The sequence below is a fragment of the Anarrhichthys ocellatus genome, unplaced genomic scaffold (genome assembly GCF_004355925.1).
Source record: "Anarrhichthys ocellatus isolate YVR2014 unplaced genomic scaffold, GSC_Weel_1.0 scaffold189, whole genome shotgun sequence".
NCBI lineage: Eukaryota > Metazoa > Chordata > Actinopteri > Perciformes > Anarhichadidae > Anarrhichthys > Anarrhichthys ocellatus.
In genome coordinates, this window is record NW_022280219.1 from 235,187 (window position 1) to 256,741 (window position 21,555).

Genomic DNA, 21,555 nt, shown 5'->3' on the forward strand with positions numbered 1-21,555 from the left:
TACCTGAAGCCAAACTTCCTCCTGAACTCTAAACAGGATTAAACCAAAGCCTCTGTGATGTCTCCCTCTCATTCGACCTGACATCAGCTCTTTCTGCAGCTCATCGTTCATTTGTTCTTCTGAAGGAACTTTTCTGTATCGATTGAAGAAGATTCTGTTTGGACAGATGAATCTTTGAGTCAAAGGTAAACACTGAGTGTTGGTGATAGTCTGTCTGTAGCTGGTTTCATGTGTTCTGAGATGTTTAGATGTGTGATGTGAAGGCTGTGTAGTGTCAACACAAGAACTTAGATTGTTAGTTATTATGTTGGATGTAGTTCTATACCTACAGGTGCTTTATCACCTGCTATCAAACAAGTTCAATTTAGTGAAACTGAAGATAGAAATTGTCCGGTTGTATCTAATGAAATTAAAAATGTCTTATCTACTGATATGATGAGACTCAGAGTGACAGAATGAGAAAGTTGTTGTAAATCAGCCAATCAAGGAGCTGCAGTTTTGTTCTGACAAATTTAATTTACAGTCTTTGTGTGTGTGTGTGTGTGTGTGTGTGTGTGTGTGGTTTAATTTGATTAGATTAAAGGTGTCAACTGAAGCTCTTCAGCTCTGATTTCACCTTGAAACTATTTAACGATGAAATCTGATGAGCCCGGTTTTATCTGAAGAGAAAACACGTCTTTTACTGAATATTTATAACGCTATCTTATATAATGTGGTAAAGGTGTACTCTGAAAAGTACCCGGCTTGGGTTGGGGACTCTTCTACTGGAGGATTTCAATGCTCAAGGGGGCACTGGAGGAACCTGGAGGAACTGAGCCTGATCTGAAGCCAAGTGGTGCCTTGCTGTTGGACGTGCTGGTCATGGTGTTTGACTATAACAAACACCATGTGTGGTCACAGGGCGGTTCATACGTGTACTAGAGACCAGAACACCAGAGGACAAAGATGGTAGCTCAACTTTGCGGTCGTTTCATCAGACCTGCAGTCGTAAGTCTTGGACACTCGGGTGAAGAGAGTGAAAACGTTAAAGAGTCGTAGTCGTAGTTTCCTGTACGGAAAGAGGCATCTCTTATCTTTCAGCATCTGCGGCAGCATAATGTGCGTCCACATGTTGCATCAGTGCAGAGGAGAGAGTCGTACTACCGACACACGTGGCCGGCTGTGGAGCTGCTGAGATGATCATTGCTGGTAGAAATCCAGGAGAACATCAAACGGCAGAAAGAAATTCAGAGCAGCTTAATCTGAGTCTTTATGTATTAGATGAGGACGGAGACAGAGGCAAAGTGACAAGAGCCATCAGAGGACACTATCAGACTCCAGGAGACTCCTCCAGTCACCTTATCCTCATCTTCACCTTATCCTCATCTTCATCTTCACCACATCCTCATGTTCATCTTCATCTTCACCACATCTTCATCTTCATCAGTGTCATTCATTCATATTCACATTATTCATAAAATGACATCATCGACAAAATAACTCAGTAGAAACGTTACTGCAGATGTAGAAACACAAAAGCAGTTGATTTACCAAAGCTGCTGTTCACAAAGACAAAGTCCATCCTCCTTTCTTCCTCCTTTCTTCCTCCTTTCTTTGTTAAAGTCAGTAACTCCTAAATCCACTTCTCCTCCTTCAGCCATTGAGTGTTAAAAAAACAAAGAAAAAATAAGAATCTACAGCAAGCAAAACGCTAAAAATGTCAAAACTTCTCTTATGTTTCAACCTGAACTCTTACTAAACACTAAGATCTGCTAGCTAGCTTTCTGTTTGACAAAAGTCACGCTGGCCCACTGACCAATCACAGCGCACGTTAATGCAGACGTACTTAGAGGCTACCTGGGTACCACTGACACGTCAAAGAACACGCCCAACATGTCAAACTAAAGATCTGATTGGGTTGAACACTATGACAATCAACAATATCGTCCCCATTCACTTAAACTGCACATGGATGCACTTGCGAGTCTGCAGGCCTCGGGCCTCTGTTCTTACCTAGAGACACAGAGGTGAGATCTGATTGGATAAAAGCTCTGCTTAAAACAAGCTGCACTGGAAGCAGAGCAACTGAGGAAGACAGGAGCTGTGCAATGAGGACATAAGATAATGGGGAAAATATTTATATAAATTATAATACATGTAGTGTATTTAAGAACAATTATAAAATTATAAAATAGATATAACTGTGTGATTGTGTCTAGGCCAGCAGAGAAGGCTTAGCTGGCCCTGACGGCCCACCACTGGTGTATATACAGTTTGAGTTTCTGAATGTCACTCAGTCACTCACGTCACTTCTGATCTAAACAAACCACTCTGAGACATGTTCATACTAGATGCAGCTATTTTTGAACTGAATCATTTTTATTTCCCACTCTGAACTGAATTAAACTCTTTTGTTGTTGTTTATTTTCTAAAATCCAGGATGCAGCTTCCCAGGTGGTTGCTAGGGGCGTGGCTGTGGTTGCTATGCATTCCTGAAATCTGGACAGCAACCTTTAAGCTGGCCCTGATAGGTCCGTGGTCATGTGACCCCATGTTCTCCCGGGCGATGCCGACCGCGGCGGCTAACCTGGCGTTGTCACGTTTACGGAGCGACATCAGTCTGAACAGAGGATACTGGTACGACATCAAGCTGCTGGATGAGGACTGCTCCGCCTCCAAAGGTTCGCTAGCCAATCAACGAAGAGTTCATCAATTCAATCATGAGCAGAAAGTTGACATGAAATTAAATTATTAGATTGTGATATAAAATATGTCGATTAAAGTAAGAAACATTGACATTTATTCCACTGATTCCTGGTCGTCTCGTTAAAGGTTTTACCGTCACCTGTGACTTCTTCTTCTTTGCTTTATTACAGCTCTGACAGAACTTGGGGACATGGAGGGTTATGGCCACGCCTACATTGGACTCTTTAACCCTGCCCTCTGTCATGCTGCCTCCTTATTGGCTCAGCACTGGGAGGCGGGGCTTGCCTCTCCAGGCTGTTTGGATGCTGATTGGCCAAACCTGGCCCCCGTCACTCCTCCCAGCAGAGTCCTGTTCACTGTGCTCAGATTCTTCCGCTGGGCTCATGTGGCCGTCATCTCAGGTGAGTGTGTGATGTCATTGAAGGGCGCAGCTGTATTCTAACATGAAGAGATGATGTCACTGTAGAGTTTAGTCTAACATGAAGAGATGATGTCACTGTAGAGTTTAGTCTAACATGAAGAGATGATGTCACTGTAGAGTTTAGACTAACATGAAGAGGTGATGTCACTAACATGAAGAGATGATGTCACTGCAGGGCTTCTCACTTTGTCTTTCTTCTTCCTGTTTGGTCATCAGCACCATCTGACCTATGGGAGAGCACCGGACAGGAAGTGGCCTCGGCGCTGAGGGCTCTGGGCCTGCCCATTGGTCCGGTGGTCACCATGGAAACAAAGAACAAGGGCGGACCCCGGGAGGCCCTCAAATCGATCAGAGAGGCCGACAAGGTCAAAGGTCAGAGTTTAAATGTTTAAAACTTTTAAAAACATATTTAACACAGTAGAGTCCAAATAGTTTAATTATGTTATTTATAAACCGTTAATCTTTATTTTTCAGTGGTGATAATGTGCATGAGCTCCGTCCTGATTGGTGGAGAGGATCAGAGAGAGCTCCTATTGGCTGCTCTGGACATGGGGATGGTTTCCGATGGTTACGTGTTCATTCCTTACGACGCCCTGCTGTACGCCATGCCGTACCAGGTAGTTTAAATCACTTTACATCCAAACTGATCAATCAATGACGTCATCAATACTGATAATACACAATGTAACTCTAGCTTATATACAATTATACAACAAGTAGTTCAGACTAGGCAATCTGAATCGTCAATTCAACATTCAGAACGTGCTGAAATCTTCATGACGGCACACTTGGCTATATATATATATACTGTATATAGAGAGAGAGAGAGATTGAGCAACAAGGTTGAGGCAGCAATGCAGTTAGTTTTTTATGTGTGTGGTATTTATTCAGTTTGGTCGTTACTAAACGTTTCATTACTGACTGATTGATTGTTTTCCTCTTATTAGTCAGACCCCATGTGTTTCCATGGAAAGAGAATATGACTATATTTTGAATATTAATTCTCAAACAGTGAGTTCTCTTTCTGAATAAACTTCATTTGAAGCTGAATTTTGTTTTTGTTTCCTGGTTTTGTCCTCTGTCCAATCAGGACACAGCGTTCCCTCAGCTGACCAATAGCACGCAGCTTCGTCACGCCTACAGCTCCGTTCTGACTGTTACCATGGCGTCAGACCAGAGTTTCTACGAAGCTTTCCGTCAGGCTCAAATCAACCGAGAGATCCGCTCTGCTGTGACTGCTACTGAGGTAAGTACACGGAGAATACTACTACAGTACTAACTACTACTACACACTAACTACTACTACTACACACTAACTACTACGATTACACACTAACTACTACTACAGTACGAACTACTACTACACACTAACTACTACTACTACACACTAACTACTACGATTACACAATAACTACTACTACTACACTACTAACTACTACTACTACACACTAACTACTGCTACTGAGGTAAGTACACAGAGAATACTACTACAGTACTAACTACTACTACACCCTAACTACTGCTACTGAGGTAAGTGCACAGAGAATACTACTGCAGTACTAACCATTACTACTAACTACTACTACTACACACTAACTACTACTACTACACACTAACTACTGCTACTGAGGTAAGTACACAGAGAATACTACTACAGTACTAACTACTACTACACACTAACTACTACACACAAACTACTATTACACACCAACTACTACTACGACACACTAACTACTACTACACACTAACTACTACTACTACACACTAACTACTAACATCAATACAACAATATACAGAATTGTAACCAGCCTGGCTCCGTTACTATGACGGTAAGTAAACCCTTTGATGTACTGTATTCTGCCTGCAGGTGTCTCCGGTCTTCGGGACCATCTTTAACATGGTGTACTTCGTTGCTAAGGCGGTGGAGGAGCGTCGTCAGGCAGGGGGCGGGCACTGGGTGACGGGCAATCAGATCGTCCAATCAGACGGAGGCTTTGACTTCCAGGGCTTCAATCAGGTCAGAAACATTGTAACATTTAAGAAAAACAACATTTGTTTTTACACTTATTCACTGAGTGTAGGTGACCTGAAACTTAAAGAAGATAATAAAAGAATAACAAAGTGAAATAAAGTGTCGAGAGGAGAGGAGAGGAGGGAGGAGAGGAGAGGAGAGGAGGGGAGGGGAGGAGAGGAGAGGAGGGAGGAGAGGAGAGGAAGCTGAAGAGTCTCAATCTGCGTCTCGTAGTAGAACGACAGGAATATAACAAATGTTTCAGACTTCATAGCAAAGTGTTGTTTTGGTACTTTTAATTCATTCAGCTTCATCAGTGACTTCATTGTTGTTGTTGACACTCCTGCCTGTCCCCTCTGGTGCTTATTAGACAATTGCTTAATTATTTGCAGATTACTTTTTAATCGAAAAAAAACGTTTCATGTCACGATGCCAGACGACTCGAACTTGTGGAGTGGGCGGAGTCAAAGGTCTGGACCCAGACAAGAGCTGAACCTGAACCCTAACCTGTGGCAGAGTATTCTTTTAAAAGTCTGTAATTAAAAAGTGAGGTTTTATTTTTTATTTCTTAATAAAAAGCAGGTCCGGGTGCGATATAAATACTGTGAAAGTATCAAGAGAAATATTTAGAAACTGTCTTCAAATGAGCTGCTTGTGATGTTGCAACTAATGTAGAGACCAAAATAAGCATTTATTATTGTTGTTATTAGTGTATGTGAATGACATCAGCTGACAAGATGTAAACATGGAGCCAAGCTGTTGCTTAGCAACACAATTCCATTGAAATGCACTAAAATTGAGTGTTTGAAAAAACAGGTGAATACAGTTCTATTGAGACAGACCAAATGAGAAAAATGTTTGAGGAGGTTTGAAATGATTTGTCTCCTTTAATGATGCTGAAGAGAGAAAGAACAGAAGAGGAGACAAAACGTTCCTGATGATGATGTTCCATCAGTAAAGTGTACGAGCTACTGCGATGTCTCCACCAACACTGACAAACCCTAACCCCTAACTCCTAACCAACACTGACAAACCCTAACCCCTAACCCCTAACTCCTAACCAACACTGACAAACCCTAACCCCTAACTCCTAACCAACACTGACAAACCCTAACCCCTAACCCCTAACTCCTAACCAACACTGACAAACCCTAACTCCTAACCCCTAACTCCTAACCAACACTGACAAACCCTAACTCCTATGAATGGGTCTAGGTCTGCGTTATCTGGAGTATGAATGGATTTTTGTAAACTATGATCGTGTGGTCATGAGTCACATCTCACTGTGCACATAAACTACAGTTCAGGAGAATAGTGATGTGCTGTCGAGGGTTCTGTCTCACTCACATCTCAAAGCTGTGTTGTAGGTGCTTTGTGTCACTTTTTGCACCATACAGACCGGCTGCCAGCAGCTCTGTTAAAGACTCTTCATCTTTCTGTAATTTAACATTTTAGATATCTGTGTGTGTCAGATAATCACAAGACGGCTTTGAAAACAATTTCTTCTGATTTATAGAGATGGACTCAATCTGCAGAAATGCTCCAGAAAAGTACCTCTTGATTTATTTTAATTACTATTGTTATTGTTATTATTATAAGTGCAGCAGCGTACAGAGAGACGAGGAATCAGAAGGTCTGAGAGTTCCAAATCCTTATTTATCTTTTATTTTTGGTCCTTTGCTTTACATCCTGTGTGTATTTGGTTCCACTCATCAAATAGTGCAGCTTGGTGCATCATCTAGTCAAATTCCTTGTAGTATGTGCAACATACTTTGGCAATAACACGGTTCTGATTCTGATCATTGAGGAGATGTGAGAATATTTGTTCTTATACCATTACGGCTAAATTTGTTGCAATTGTGTCAAATTTATTATCCGTTTGGTCTTCGAAATATATGAAGTTCCTCCAGACATCCTCTCCTCCCGTTTTTATTAGGTTTTATTTAAGTTACATTATCAGTCACATGATAAACCACTGATGAAGACAATGAGGAGGAGGACGATGTCATCACTTCCTCTCTTCTTTTTCTTCCTCAGGTGTTGTCTGGAGGTAGAGAGGGGCGCGGTCTAGTGGCCGGGTACGTGGTGTTGGACAGCGATGGCGACCGACTCGTGCCGACACACTCGCTCGCTCCGACACACACAGACGGGACGGTCGGAGGTCTGAGACCGCTGAGTCGCTCCTTTACCTTCCCCGGAGGAAAACCCCCCACCGCCAGCTTCTGTTGGTTCAGTCCAGACGAGGCCTGCAGTGGGGGTGTGTTTACTGGCCTACAGGGAGGGTGGGAATTTTGTCTATCCTTGATTCAAACATGAGGAGGCCTGCAGTGGGGGTGTGTTCACTGGCCTACAGGGAGCGTGGGAAGTTTGTATAACATGTACTCTTATCAGCTGTGTCTGTGATGGTGTGTTCATGTGCGCTGAGAAACCTAAAAGACTAAAAGTCTGAGCTCCTTCACTATGTAGTGTAGTTTCGTTGATCAGCAGGACATGAAACTTAATTTTATGTGTTTCTCTGCAGGTCTAGACTCCGTGAAAATGTTCTTTGTCTTCTTCTTAATCTGCGGTATGACCGGAGCTTTAATCTACTTGATCAGGTAAACACACACACAGTCAGTCTGTACTTGACCACCATAAATGATTAAAATGGTCTTTTAAGTGTAAACCTGATCAGGGCTGATAATAATAACAATGATGACGATGATAATACTGCTGCTACTAATAATGACATGTGTGTACAGGAAGTACAAGAAAACAGCGAACATCGCCAAAATCCTCCTGACTCTGGATGACATCGTCTTCATCGATACTCTAGTCAGCAGGAAGGTAAGAAACAGTTTACTTCTCTAAAGTACCATGAAGGTACTTTTTATACTGCTACTGATACTAGTACTTTTCACACTGGAGTACAAGTATTTAACCTAAAGAATGCTACTGGTTCTATACTTTCTGGTTACACACATTTTTGTTGCTGTATTTGACAAGTTTGTTGTGATTTAGTTGTTGTAGTAGTTGTAGTTTAGTCATTGACAACGCTGTTGATTGAGTTGTTGTCTACCATGTTGATTGAGTTGTTGTCTACAGTGTTGATTGAGTTGTTGTCTACAGTGTTGATTGAGTTGTTGTCTACGATGTTGATCGAGTTGTTGTCTACGTTGTTGATCGAGTTGTTGTCTACAGTGTTGATTGTGTTGTTGTCTACTGTGTTGATTGAATTGTCTACAGTGTTGATCGAGTTGTTGTCTACAGTGTTGATCGGGTTGTTGTCTACAGTGTTGATTGAATTGTCTACAGTGTTGATTGAGTTGTTGTCTACGATGTTGATCGATTTGTTGTCTACAATGTTGATCGAGTTGTTGTCTACAGTGTTGATCGGGTTGTTGTCTACAGTGTTGATTGAATTGTCTACAGTGTTGATTGAGTTGTTGTCTACGATGTTGATCGAGTTGTTGTCTACGATGTTGATCGATTTGTTGTCTACAATGTTGATCGAGTTGTTGTCTACGTTGTTGATCGAGTTGTTGTCTACAGTGTTGATTGAATTGTCTACAGTGTTGACTGAGTTGTTGTCTACAGTGTTGATTGAGTTGTTGTCTACAGTGTTGATTGAGGATTTGTCTACAATGTTGATTGAGTTGTTGTCTACAATATTGATGTTTTTGTAGAAACTGAATGACGAATCTATCATGAGGAGTCTACTGGAAGTAAAGACACCGTTGCGGTCGATTGCTCGAAGCTACATCCTGACAACACCTGAGAGCTCCAACATAGGAATACTGGAGGTACACCTGTACATCTACCTGTACCTTTACCTGTCTGTTTACCTGTATATATCTGTCATTCTGTCTTTCTATCTGTCTGTCTGTTGACCTCGTCTGGGTTACTGACTCAGAGCTCTGATTGGTTATATTTTTACCAGGGGGACTGGGTTTGGCTGAAGAAGATTCCCGTTGAAAAGTCGATAACAGCTGTAAATCAAAACACCCAAAGTCTGTTCAGCCAGGTACGATGAACAGTACACAATAGATACACTGTTCATACATAGTAAAGACATATTATTATTATGTATTAATACTATAACACTGTATTTTAATCTGATCTTCATTTTAGGGGAGATGTGACATGAAAACCTGAATAATGATATTCAACAGTAATTGAATGTATTTTAAAGTTATATTTTTCATCTCACCTTTCTCCAGTTGAGGGAGATGCGACATGAGAATATGAACCTCTACGTGGGTTTGTTTGTGGACTCGGGAATCTTTGCTCTGGTGGTTGAACACTGTCCTCGAGGGAGTCTGGCCGACCTGCTGGCCGACAGCGAAATGAGGTTGGACTGGATGTTCAAGTCCTCCCTGCTAATGGACCTCATCAAGGTGCTGCTTAGATAGTTCCACAACTATAATACCACTGTTACTGCTACTGCTACTGCTTCTGCTTCTGCTTCTGCCACTGCTTCTGCTACTGCTTCTGCTACTGCTACTGCTTCTGCTACTGCTACTGCTTCTGCTTCTGCTACTGTTACTGCTACTGCTTCTGCTACTGCTACTGCTTCTGCTACTGTTACTGCTACTGCTTCTGCTACTGCTTCTGCTACTGCTACTGCTTCTGCTACTGTTACTGCTACTGCTTCTGCTACTGTTACTGCTACTGTTACTGCTACTGTTGCTGCTAATGCACTACTAATACTACTACTATTACTTGTGATATGATCTATTTTCTTAGTTTTTGTTAGTACACGTGCTGCAGCATTCTGAATCAACTTGAGAGATTTAAGAGACTTATTAGAGCAGCCTGATAATAAGGAATTGCAGTAATCTAGTCTAAAAGTAACAAATGCATGAACCTATTTTTCTGCATCACTGAGACAGGATGTGCCTGATTTTTTAAATGTTCCGTAGATGAAGAAAAGGTAGTCCTTGAAATGTGTTTTATCTTGGAGTTCAGGACATATCCTGGTCAAACTGTATAATCATTAGCTAATTGATTTATGTAGAATATCAGTTTAGGGGTTAGAGTTTAACATAGGAAGTTGCAGGTCATCCAGGTTTTTATGTCCTTAAGGGTAGTTGAAGTTAAGCTAATTGGTTGGTTTTGTCTGGCTTGAAGTTTTATGTTTCAGTATAAATTTGATTAGTCGACTAACATTTATTTTGTAGTGTAGACATTTATGAACAAATCTCTGGTAAACACAATAATTAAAGTGGTACTTTTGTGTGACTCTTTGTGGAGAAACTCAGTTGTACAGATATGTTGATGAAATCATTTAGTTGACAAAATTGCATGTGTTAGTCGACTAAAAATGTCTTTGTCCACTTTAATGATAACACCGCTTTCTGTTTCAGGGGATGAAGTACCTTCATCTACGAGGTTTGAGTCACGGTCGTCTGAAGTCCACAAACTGTTTAGTCGACGGACGTTTCGTTCTGAAAATCACAGACTACGGACTTACCATGATCCTTCACTCTCAAAACATCACTCTTCCTGTGGACCCACAAGGTAAAAAGATTAAAGAGAGTTCTCTCTCAACATCGTTTTGAAAACTGAAACATGAAGCTGAAGATTTGTTTCCAGATGAAAGTGTTTTATTTCTTCCTTACTGACCGCCAGAGGCAGTGCTTAACACTGAATATCTTCCGTCTCGCGCACACGCAGGTCAAATCTTTATATCAATAAAGTCACGTGTGACCTCGGATGACCCTAGCTGGGTATAAGTTCCTGTGTCATCCCTGAGCTCAGTCCTTCAATCCTTTCATCTTCTCGCTTACACAGGCTAACTACCATGGTAGCCTTAGCTTAAGCTCAATTTGTTGGAGCTTGTAGCCTTGTGACCACCGGTCGAAGTTGCCGATCTCTCGCCCTCCAAAGGCTGCGACTTGGTGTCTCTCTTAGGGGACGGTGTGTTTCGCCATTCAGGCCCCGGACCGGCAGACGCTCCCATCTTCGGTCATCACCAGTGTGATATGGTCCATCTTCACTTGTGAACATCAATCGGTGAGATCGATAACATTGTTTCTATAACATTATAGTTACTGTTTGTTCGTTTTCCACGGTTGGCAGAGCGCTCTTGCTCGAGGTAATTGACTGGCGAGAGCGTCTCCGCTCGGTGTTTGCTAGATTGACAACGTACTGAGTCAGTGAGAGTGTTCCCTCTCACTATAGAGTTATACTTTGTCGCGTCCGGCTTTCACAGTGAGCAGAGTTCACACTAACTAGGTTGGACGATAGTTTGACAGAGTCGATATTGATATTGTGTACATTGACTTTTCAACTCATTGACAGACTTTTTTTTTGACTGTCTGAGTGAAGAGAGTGTCCTTGCTCCGCTCTCACCGACTGTTCCCTGCCTGTTTTCTTAGCAGTCAGCAGAGCGCTCCCGCTCAGACTGGCTTTAGCAGACCGCATCAACTAGTGCGGCAGGGTTTCTTCAGAGTCGCGGCTCTGTTTAACTCTCCCAGCTGTAAGACCTGTATAGCTCCTCTTCAGCCGGTTGAATCCAGCCCAACCTGGTTTATTAACTTGGTTTATACGTCGGGCCACAGAGGCCGCAGGGGCTCTCTCCAAGAGGGCGAAGTCCTCATGCATGTTATCTTCTAGAGTGGATCTGTTGACTGCTGAGCTAACTCAGATGAAGTTGCTTCTCCTGGCCCTCCACCCTAGTGCAGGGAAGGCTGATGCATCAAATCCACCCGTGGCTGAGCTGGGTCCAGAGGAGGACGTTATCTCAGTGGCAGTGTCAGCCAATTTCTTACTGTACAGTGACGAGCGGCCCTCCCATGCTTCTGAGCCTGGCTCCCGTTCCTCAGCTCATATTTCTTCGGATTGGCAGTCGACAGCTCCATTAGGTCTGTCATTCGCAGGGCACACCTACAGTTGTATATGCGGAAGCCAGATCCTCCACCTACTAGTGCCTTCTTCAGTCGCGTTCCCGGCCGCGCCACCTTTACTGTTGCTTTCTCCAATGAATATCTGAGAGAAAAGCATGTGCTTGTCCGGTCAGACAACACCTTGGCTCTTTTTTCACATAAACCATCAGGAGGGGTGTACCAGATCTGCAAAGTTGCTATGGGTTTCCCGTGGTCTTCTGACTTGGGCGGCCTCTCACCTGACCAGCCTACGGGCAATGTATCTAGCAGGAGAACGGAACCAGGTTGCAGATTTCCTCGTCCCAACGCTCCACCGGGTGAGTGGCAGCTTCATCCAAATGTGGTGCACACCATCTTGGGTTTCTCCGGCAGGGTAGAGGTGGATCCCTCGGAGATGTCGACCCACTGCCACCACTGGTTATCCTTGATGGAGAGACTATTTATTTATTATTTATTTATTCATTTATTTTTCAGGGACAATGCACACTAATCAACAGTTACACTGTAAGTGAGCCAGAGTTAGCCAGAGAGGCTAATTTCCATCTGCTGTCCCCGGCCAGATGTTTCAAGGCAGCCTAAAATAACAAAATCTCAAATTGAAACGGAGTTAAAATTCATAGAGAAACAGACAGCAACGTACAGACAAAACTGAAACACAGCAAAAGAAAAGTGTACGACATTAAAGCAGAGCAGACATAACAGGTTTCAGCATGCGTCATGCAGAACAGACCCACCTACAGGACAAGCACATATAACACTGAAGCACTTAACATACACATCAAAAAAATGGAAAATAGCAACACTGATCAAGACAAATGCACATATAGATGAAACAAGCAGGCAGGACAGACAGTACATCAATGCTTGCACACCTGATTGGCAACAAGCCATTTCTTGAAGTTATGCTTGAATGTTTTGTACGTGTTTTGTGTGCGTATGTGGTGGCACAGCATTCCACGACTGAGCTGCCTTCACAGAGAATGTAGATTTACTAAACGAGCTTGACCAATGTGGAATGACACAATCACCTCTTGAAGCAGATCTAGTGAGTCTGCTACTTTGAGTGCTTTGTTTAATAAAATCACTAAGTGGAGGTGGGGCCATACCATGTAAAATTTTAAAAACCACACACACATCAGTGAATTTAATGATGTTCTCCCAACTCAGGATATGGTGTTTGGTGAGAATATTGCAGTGATGGTGACTTTTGGGTTTTTTATCAAGTGTTTTTAGGGCTTGTTTATGGAGAACATGAATGGATTTTAATGTTGTGCTGCTGGCTTGTGCCCAGCTGGTTAAGCAGTAGGTCAGATGGGGGATAATCATTGCATTAAAATACAATTTTGCAGCTTGCATGGTTAGACAGTGTCTTATATATCTAAAATTCATGAGATTAAATTTTAAGACATTTGTCACATGTTTTACCTGTTTTTTAAAAGAGAGATTAGAATCAATAAAAATTCCTAAATATTTAAAATCTGACACTACCTGTAGCCTCTCACCAGCAACATAAACATCTGGCTCCAGTGACACTTTGCAAGCCCTCTTTGTGAAGAACATACAAACAGTCTTGTTAACATTCAGGTGAAGGCAGGAATCTTCAAGCCATTTAGTTACATTTGTCATTGTGGACGTGAGTTTAAGTGCAGCTTGTTCTTTGTTCTTTGCGTGCACATAAATCACTGTATCATCAGCGTACATTTGAATATCACACCCATCGCAGACACCCGGCAAATCATTAATGTATAAACTGAATAGTAAAGGTCCTAAAATAGAACCCTGGGGTACTCCCACGTTAGATCTTAGAGTAGATGATGTAACATCACCCACTCTGACACACTGGGTTCTTCCTTCAAGGTAGGATTTCAGCAAGGCAAGAGACTCTTGGGAAAAGTTAAAATTTGACAGTTTGTTAATCAGGACATTGTGATTAACCGTATCAAAAGTTTTCTTCAGGTCAAGAAAAAACGCTGCTACTACACCCCCTTTATCCATTTTAAGCTTCACATTCTCTAAAAGGAAGCAGTTGGCTGTTTCAGTCGAATGATTAGCCCTGTAACCGAACTGCATAGGATGCAGCTGAGATGGAGAGCTGTTGAGATGTTTAATGAGTTGCTCTGCAACACATTTTTCAGCAATTTTGGAAACAGCAGGGAGGATACTGATTGGCCGATAATTGGAGACATCGGTTGAATCTCCTGACTTAAAAATGGGTGTTACTATGGCTGATTTCCATCCTTTTGGAAACACACATTGCCTGAGAGATTTGTTGACAATGCCTGTGATCGGGTGAGCGAGTGTGCCTTTATGTTTCTTTAGAAAAATATTGTCAATTCCATAAACATCTTTGGCCCTAGTCCTCTGGGTCATGTTTTCTCCGATCTTACCAACGTTTCTCAGAGTGCTTTAACAAGACCACAGACTTCTGCTGGTGGCCCCATTACAGCCAGGACTTGGTTCTTCCTGTTGCACATACATACTCTACTGCAGGACACCCTGGCCCCTCTCCAACAGGAGGGACCTCCCGTCTTAGCTAAGGGGTCGGATTTGGCATCCCGATTCCAGCCACTTTCAACTGTGGGTCTGGCCGCTGGAGGGCCCGACCCGCTGCTGTGTGGCTGCATAGAACCAATCAGAATGACTATTCTGAATGCCAGAGCACCATCTACCTGTCTGCAGTATGAGAATAGGTGGAGGCTGTTTTCTGACTGGTGTTCAGTTCAAAACACCGAGCACATTCACCAGATACTACAGAGTAAACGTTGCCACCCCCCGTGTGGTTCTTCAGCCAAGTTCCTCTGCTTATGAAATAAAATGAGGGTTACGGATGTAACTACGGTTCTATGAATCCTGGATGACCGCAAGAGTTCTTGGTCACTCAGAATCTCGTGATGACACCGGAACTTATACCGGGCTGGGGTCATCTGAGGTCACAGGCGATATTAAAAGTTGACCTGCGAGATGGAACATATCCAGTGTTAAGCGCTGCTTCTGACGGTCATCCAGGATTCATAGAACCGTAGTTACATCCGTAACCCTCGTTTTAATCTCAGTTCGTCTGAAATGCCGAACCAAAACAACTCAATGTTAATGCTGCTTGATAAATAATATGAAGAATCCTGTCAAAGATTTTAGACACACTGTCTACCTGTCGGTCTCCCTACCTGTCTATCTCCCTACCTGTCTGTCTCTCAGAGCTGCTGTGGACGGCTCCAGAGCTTTTGAGGAAGCCGGTGCGAGGAGGTTCGTTTGCTGGAGATGTCTTTAGTTTCTCCATCATCATACAGGAAGTGATCTCACGAACACTCCCATATGCCATGATGGACATGCCCGCCCATGGTGAGACAGGACATATGTCTGACCACCTGTCTGACCACCTCTCTATGTACCTGTCTGTCTCTCAGAGATAGTGGACTGTCTGAAAAACCGTCCTCCTCTCTGCAGACCACCTGTCTGATCACCTGTCCATCTATCTGACCACCTGTCTGTCTACCTGTTTGTCTGACCACCTGTCCATCTATCTGACCACCTGTCTGTCTACCTGTTTGTCTGACCACCTGTCTGTGTATCTATCTGTCTGTCAGAGATAGTGGACCATCTGAAGAACCCTCCTCCTCTCTGCAGACCACTTGTTTCGGTGGATGAAGCTCCTGCCGAGTGTCTCGGTCTGATGAACGAATGTTGGACTGAAGATCCGAGTAAGAGGCCGAGCTTCGACGACATCTTCAAACTGGTGAGCTCACCGCTGCCACCTGCTTGCTCATGTGTGGAACTGTCACCGTATGTTTGACTTCTGTTCATTCGGTTTTAAAATCTGAGCACTTCAGACATGTTTTACTCAGATTGTTTCTGAGAACAGCTGTATTGTGTTTGCAGTTTCGGGGCATTAACAGAGGGAAGAGGGCAAACATCATCGACTCAATGTTGCGGATGTTGGAGCAATACAGTTCGAACCTGGAGGATCTGATAAGAGAACGAACAGACGAACTGGAGGTCGAGAGAAACAAGACAGACAAGCTGATCGGACAGCTGCTGCCCAAGTAAGACGCATCTCATGTAAAACTGAAATAATAAAGTCACTACATTACCCATAATTCTCCATCTGTAACACCTGTGATCCAGAACTACAGTTTTATCTACAAAAAGCTTCTGTGAACATCCTGAGCTGGAATCACATGACATCACAGTGACATCATCACCTCACCTGTCAAATATTTCTGTTTAAAACACATGAATGTTTAAAAATGTCATTCAGACATCACATGAGGAGGTGAAACCTCTGTAACCAGTGTAACCATGATGACATGACAGGATATCATGGTCTGTAATAGACATGGATATCCAACCGAGAAAGATAAAAGCCTCCACAGGGGGGCGCCACACTGGGGAATCTATATCTATATAAAGTCTAAACTCCACTTCCACAGGATCTTATGATGTCTGATGAATAAACGTCCTTAAATCCACTTAGAAAAAAGTTTCCTTTAGTATCACAGCAATCTATTGATAGTTGCCGTGGTTACAGTCAGGAGCTGATCAGAAATTAGTACACAGTTAATTAATGGCAACACTTTAACTTCATGGAAGCAAGTATCATTTAAAAAGTGCATCATCAGACCAGCAGGTTTATTTAATACAACAAAAGGCTCCCTGGACCTGGTCTGACTCTGGGACTGTCAGGGTCTCAGGGCATATATTATATATTATATTATAACTGACCCCCTCATGGTGGTCAAAGCAACAACTGTTGTGAAGTGGAGCTTCTAATGAGGACCAAGACACGTCTTGTTTGAACGGAACACTTTTCTGTCTGAACTGCAGTATTACAGTGTTACAGTAAACACAATGCGCTCTTGCACCCGACATGTGGTTTTCAATTTATCATCATCATTTTTAGCATCAAGAAGCACGTATCATGCTACTTCCTGTCTCTTCAAAGTAAAAGCACTTCCGTTTTCATACTCTTCACAATAAAGGTAAATCATACAATCAAACAATTTACAACAACAACCACATACATCCCACAGTCACCTGCTGACAGGTGTCTTGTATGTCTTACGCTGTCACACGTTCCTCAACAACCTTTCTGAGGTCTTTACATACCAACCTCTCCTATCATTGGTAGTTATTATATATAGCAGAGATGCTGTTACTTGTATCCCTGAGAGCTGATAGGCGGACTATGGGTTAGGGTTTGTGAAGGCTTCGTTAATAATTGTGTGCGTTTCAGGTCCGTGGCTCAGGCTCTGAAGAAAGGGAAGCAGGTCCAGCCTGAACACTATTCAGACTGCACTCTTTACTTTAGTGATATCGTTGGATTTACAACCATCTCAGCTCTCAGTGAACCCATCGAGGTACAAAATGTTCAAACACCTGCTGATTATCTCTGTTAACATCATTAGAGCTAACACTGTGTGTGTGCGTGCAGGTGGTCGACCTTCTCAATGACCTCTACACCATGTTTGATGCCATCATTGCTACTCATGATGTCTACAAGGTAGGAACACATGCAGCCGCTTAAATGAATAAACTCATCTTTTTCTCTCTCGGATCAGACTAAAGCTGAGTTTTATTAAAAGTCACTGCAGACTTTAAATGTTAAACAGACTGTGAGTCAAAGGTGACACACATCTCCATCAGTGATTCACTGAACATCCGTTAACATGTCGTATAAATAAACTGCTGTGTTTTGTGTCTGCAGGTAGAAACTATCGGAGATGCCTACATGGTGGCTTCAGGTGTTCCCAACAGAAATGGGAATCGACACGCAGGTGAAGTGGCCAACATGTCTCTGGACATCCTGCACTCGATAGGAGCTTTTAAGATCAAACACATGCCTGAGATCAAAGTGAAGATACGCATCGGACTTCACTCAGGTACACACACACTGACACACACACACACTGACACACACACACTGACACACTGACACACAGACACAGACACACACACACACACACACACACAGACAGAGAGTCTGAACCTTCTGTCCACCTCTCAGACTAACCTCAAAGTTTGTGCTTGTTGCCACGGTGAATGAAAAGCTTCCGTCTCTCAAAGCTGAAGACAAAAGAAATGACGTGTCTGTCTCTTGTGTGTCTTCAGGTGCGTTGGTAGCAGGTGTGGTCGGTCACACAATGCCCAGGTATTGTCTGTTTGGAGACACGGTGACCACGGCGTCACACATGGAAGCCAGTGGACTGCGTATGTAGAAGAAAACAATAACATCAATGAAAGTGTTCACATCTGAGCTTCAATAACTACTATTGTGTAATCATGTTGTGTTTGTGGTCTCCAGCCTACAGGATCCACATCAGTCTGAGTACAGTGAAGGTCCTGACCAGTCTCAAAGTGGGGTACCACATAGACACCAGAAAGGCTCAGGTACACTCACCTGCTCAGGTGTTTTTGTAATTCTGAAGTTTATGACTCAGATGATTAATGTCCTGAAACTGAGCATGAAACTATTTGATAGTCCAAACTGGAGCTTAAACTTACATTTTATCTATATAGCACACAATGCAAAATTACAATACAAGATGCTTAGTACATAAAAAGTATACAAAATACAACAATACAATGAAAAAAAACCGACACAATGTAAAAACAATACAATGAAAATACGATACAATGAAAATACGATACAATGAAAAAACGATACAATGAAAATACGATACAATGAAAATATGATACAATGTAAAAACAACGTCCATAACAATAAAAAAGGTGGACATTTCTTAAGATTACAGATTGTGATGCCCTCAGCTCTTCTGGCACTCCAGAGTAAAAGCTGCCTCCTGGTAGGTCTTAGGTCTCAGGGAACAACTGAAGCCTAATGGGTTGGGGGTTAGGTCTTAGTCCTCAGGGAACAACTGAAGCCAGAGTCCCTGAGTGATCTAGAGGGACATTGAGTGATTTTAACACCAATAAAAAAAAGCTGAAATCTATTCTTAACCTGACAGGAAACCAATGAAGTGACTTCTGCTCATGATCAGTGCAGTAAATGTTCGATCTGTAGCTTACTTTCTAGCATTCTGAAGCCGACCACAAAGATGGCAGTAATGGAGCTGATGTGAGATTATAAATAAAAACAGGGTGTCGAAGCCAAGATTCTTTTCTAGGGGCTTGGTATTTAAAATGAGTGAACAGCATCTCTCTCTGGAGGGTTTGACCATATTGACATTCCTCTATTTAGGATATAGCTTTCAGCTGTGGATGGACTCAGTCTCAGACTTCTGTTATGTTGGATGGTTAGTTTGAAGATGGGAACAGCGATTCGTAGTATTTCCATATTTAGTCCAGACTTGTTTATCACACATCACTTGGTTCACGTTCTCTTGTTTTAAAACCAAAGAATCTCCTAATATTTACATGTTTATTTTTTCTTTCCTGCTGAGTCGGGGCTAGGTAACAGCTGTTCCAAATAGTTCAAACATTCAAATTATGATTAATAATAACTTACATAAACATTGCGTGCTTCCTCCCGCTCTTCCCCCCGTCACAGCGACACTGTGTCCTCGTCTCTGTCATCGTGTCCTCACTCAAAAAGTCAGTGTGTTGAAAGAAGATGATGTAATCATTTCCATAATGCACATAAATAAACTGCTTCAGTCCTTAGATGTTGCTGTATTAACAGCAATCTAACAGCCCCCTGAATACATTTATAAAACAACAAGGACACAGAATCAGACGTTCAGCTTCTCAACTGATCAACTGTCCTGGGTTAGATGGTGTTTATTTGTTGGGTTAGGTGGTGTTTATTTGTTGGGTTAGGTGATGTTTATTTGTTGGGTTAGGTGATGTTTATATGTTGGGTTAGGTCAGGGGTCGGCAACCTTTACTATCCAAAGAGCCATTTTGCCCTATTTTCCACCAAATAAAATTCGTCTGGAGCCGCAAAAGCTATTTGATATCACAGCTTATTAAGTTTTATATATAGCTATATTGTATATACAAAAACTATAGTTTGTTGGTGATGGTTATTTGTTGGAACACTAAAATGTGATCAAAACTAAATGTATGTTTTGTAGGTGAAGGGCACAGTGGACACATACTGGTTGATGGGTCGAGAGGGTTTTGATAAACCTCTTCCTGTTCCTCCAGACCTCACCGGAGGGTAAGAACGCACGCACGCGCACACACACACACACACACACACACACACACCCCCCCCCCCCCCTGTGTAAGTAAACAATCACCTGTCTCTTTCTCCCACCTGTCTCACTCTCAGGGCCAGTAATCATGGGATAAATCTGGATGAGATTCCAGTTGAAAGAAGACAAAAGTTTCTGGACCGACAAAAGAAGATGAAGAAATGATGCCAACGTACGCACACAGATACACACATATTTACTATACTGTACATGAATTAACACACGGATATACATATACAGAAATGTATACATTAACACACACACACACACACACACACACACACACACACACACACTACCTCAAGGACTAGAATTGTCTTTACAGGATTTTATCACCTGGTGATAAATTTTCAGCCCAACCTCGTGGAATGTGAACGAAGTGCTGAATGGACATTTTACTTCCTGTTTGTGTACAAAGAACCAATAAAAGAAGGACAGGTCATTACGTCATCGTGACAGCATTGTGATTTTGCAGTGATGCCAGACTTTGGTGCCAGTTACCATCATATCAGTGTTGTTTGTTTTGAAAAATGCTTCCATCAAATAAAAATAATTATAGGATGAGGAAAGATGTTGTTTTTCAAAATGTGTTTGATTTGGTTGTTATTGATCTCCACAGATGGGTTAGGGTTAATGTGAAATCTAACTCCCATGGTTAGGGTTAGGGTTAGGTAAGGAGCGTAAGAGGGCCACGAGGGGCACTGGCACAAGGGGGCTGTCCTTTAAAAAGGCTTTAATAAAAACCCTGAGGATAAAAGACAATTAAAACAATTTTATTAAAAACAGCCTGGCAGCAGAGCAACCGCCAGCGGGACAGGCGGAGAGGAAATGTTAAAAGGGGAAGGGAGGTTAAAAAACGGGCAAGCACGGGACCAAGGAATAAAAACACAATCACACACAATAATTCCCCAATAAATATATAAATAAAATGTATAAATAAATTTAAACCAATGATAAAAAGATAAATTAACATATAATACATGTATATACACACACACACCACATCTGAAACTTTAAAAAGATAAATAAATAAGTGCTTTAAAAAAGTAAATTAAGTAATAAGTGCTTTAAAATGTAAAAACATGCAAAAGCGGAAAAATGTGTAAAATTATGCCCAATAACCCCATCCCACGTCAGCCGTACGATCGGGAGTCTAAAAAATGGGCCTCGTCTGCCTGTGGGGGGAGAGGGGAGGACATAGGGTGTGTCTCCACCATGGGAAGATTAAAATAGATAAATAAGTTAAAAGATCAGATAAATAAAAATATAAATAAATAATTTAACAATATACAATAAAAAGAGTTAAAAAGGTGAATAAAACCATGCATAAATATTAAGAGCACACGTGAAGAAAAAGTATAAATATATAGATATATAAATATAAATAAACATGTATATAAAAGAAGTGCTATGGTGGAG

The 21,555-nt window shown here is 42.1% G+C and overlaps 1 protein-coding gene across 1 annotated transcript; it reads left to right on the forward strand.

Moving 5' to 3' along the window:
• Positions 1-124: 124 nt before the first annotated feature.
• Positions 125-20,588, forward strand: LOC116400673 (retinal guanylyl cyclase 1-like). Its single transcript, XM_031878622.1, has 24 exons — positions 125-185; positions 2,419-2,660; positions 2,856-3,086; positions 3,323-3,478; positions 3,581-3,723; positions 4,197-4,352; positions 4,974-5,123; positions 7,155-7,374; positions 7,639-7,714; positions 7,859-7,943; positions 8,783-8,899; positions 9,037-9,120; positions 9,317-9,493; positions 10,463-10,616; positions 15,179-15,322; positions 15,568-15,716; positions 15,860-16,023; positions 17,214-17,337; positions 17,412-17,480; positions 17,685-17,859; positions 18,089-18,187; positions 18,282-18,367; positions 20,014-20,099; positions 20,214-20,588. The coding sequence occupies exons 2-24, from the start codon at positions 2,420-2,422 to the stop codon at positions 20,299-20,301; spliced, it is 3,174 nt and encodes a 1,057-aa protein (XP_031734482.1). The 5' UTR covers positions 125-185; position 2,419; the 3' UTR covers positions 20,302-20,588.
• Positions 20,589-21,555: the final 967 nt, after the last annotated feature.

Coding starts and splice junctions, on each gene's coding strand:
- LOC116400673 (XM_031878622.1), top strand. CDS start 2,420: ATGCAGCTTCCCAGGTGGTTGCTAGGGGCGTGGCTGTGGTTGCTATGC. Junction 3,479..3,580: donor AGAGGCCGACAAGGTCAAAG/GTCAGAGTTTAA, acceptor TTTATTTTTCAG/TGGTGATAATGTGCATGAGC. Junction 5,124..7,154: donor ACTTCCAGGGCTTCAATCAG/GTCAGAAACATT, acceptor TTTCTTCCTCAG/GTGTTGTCTGGAGGTAGAGA.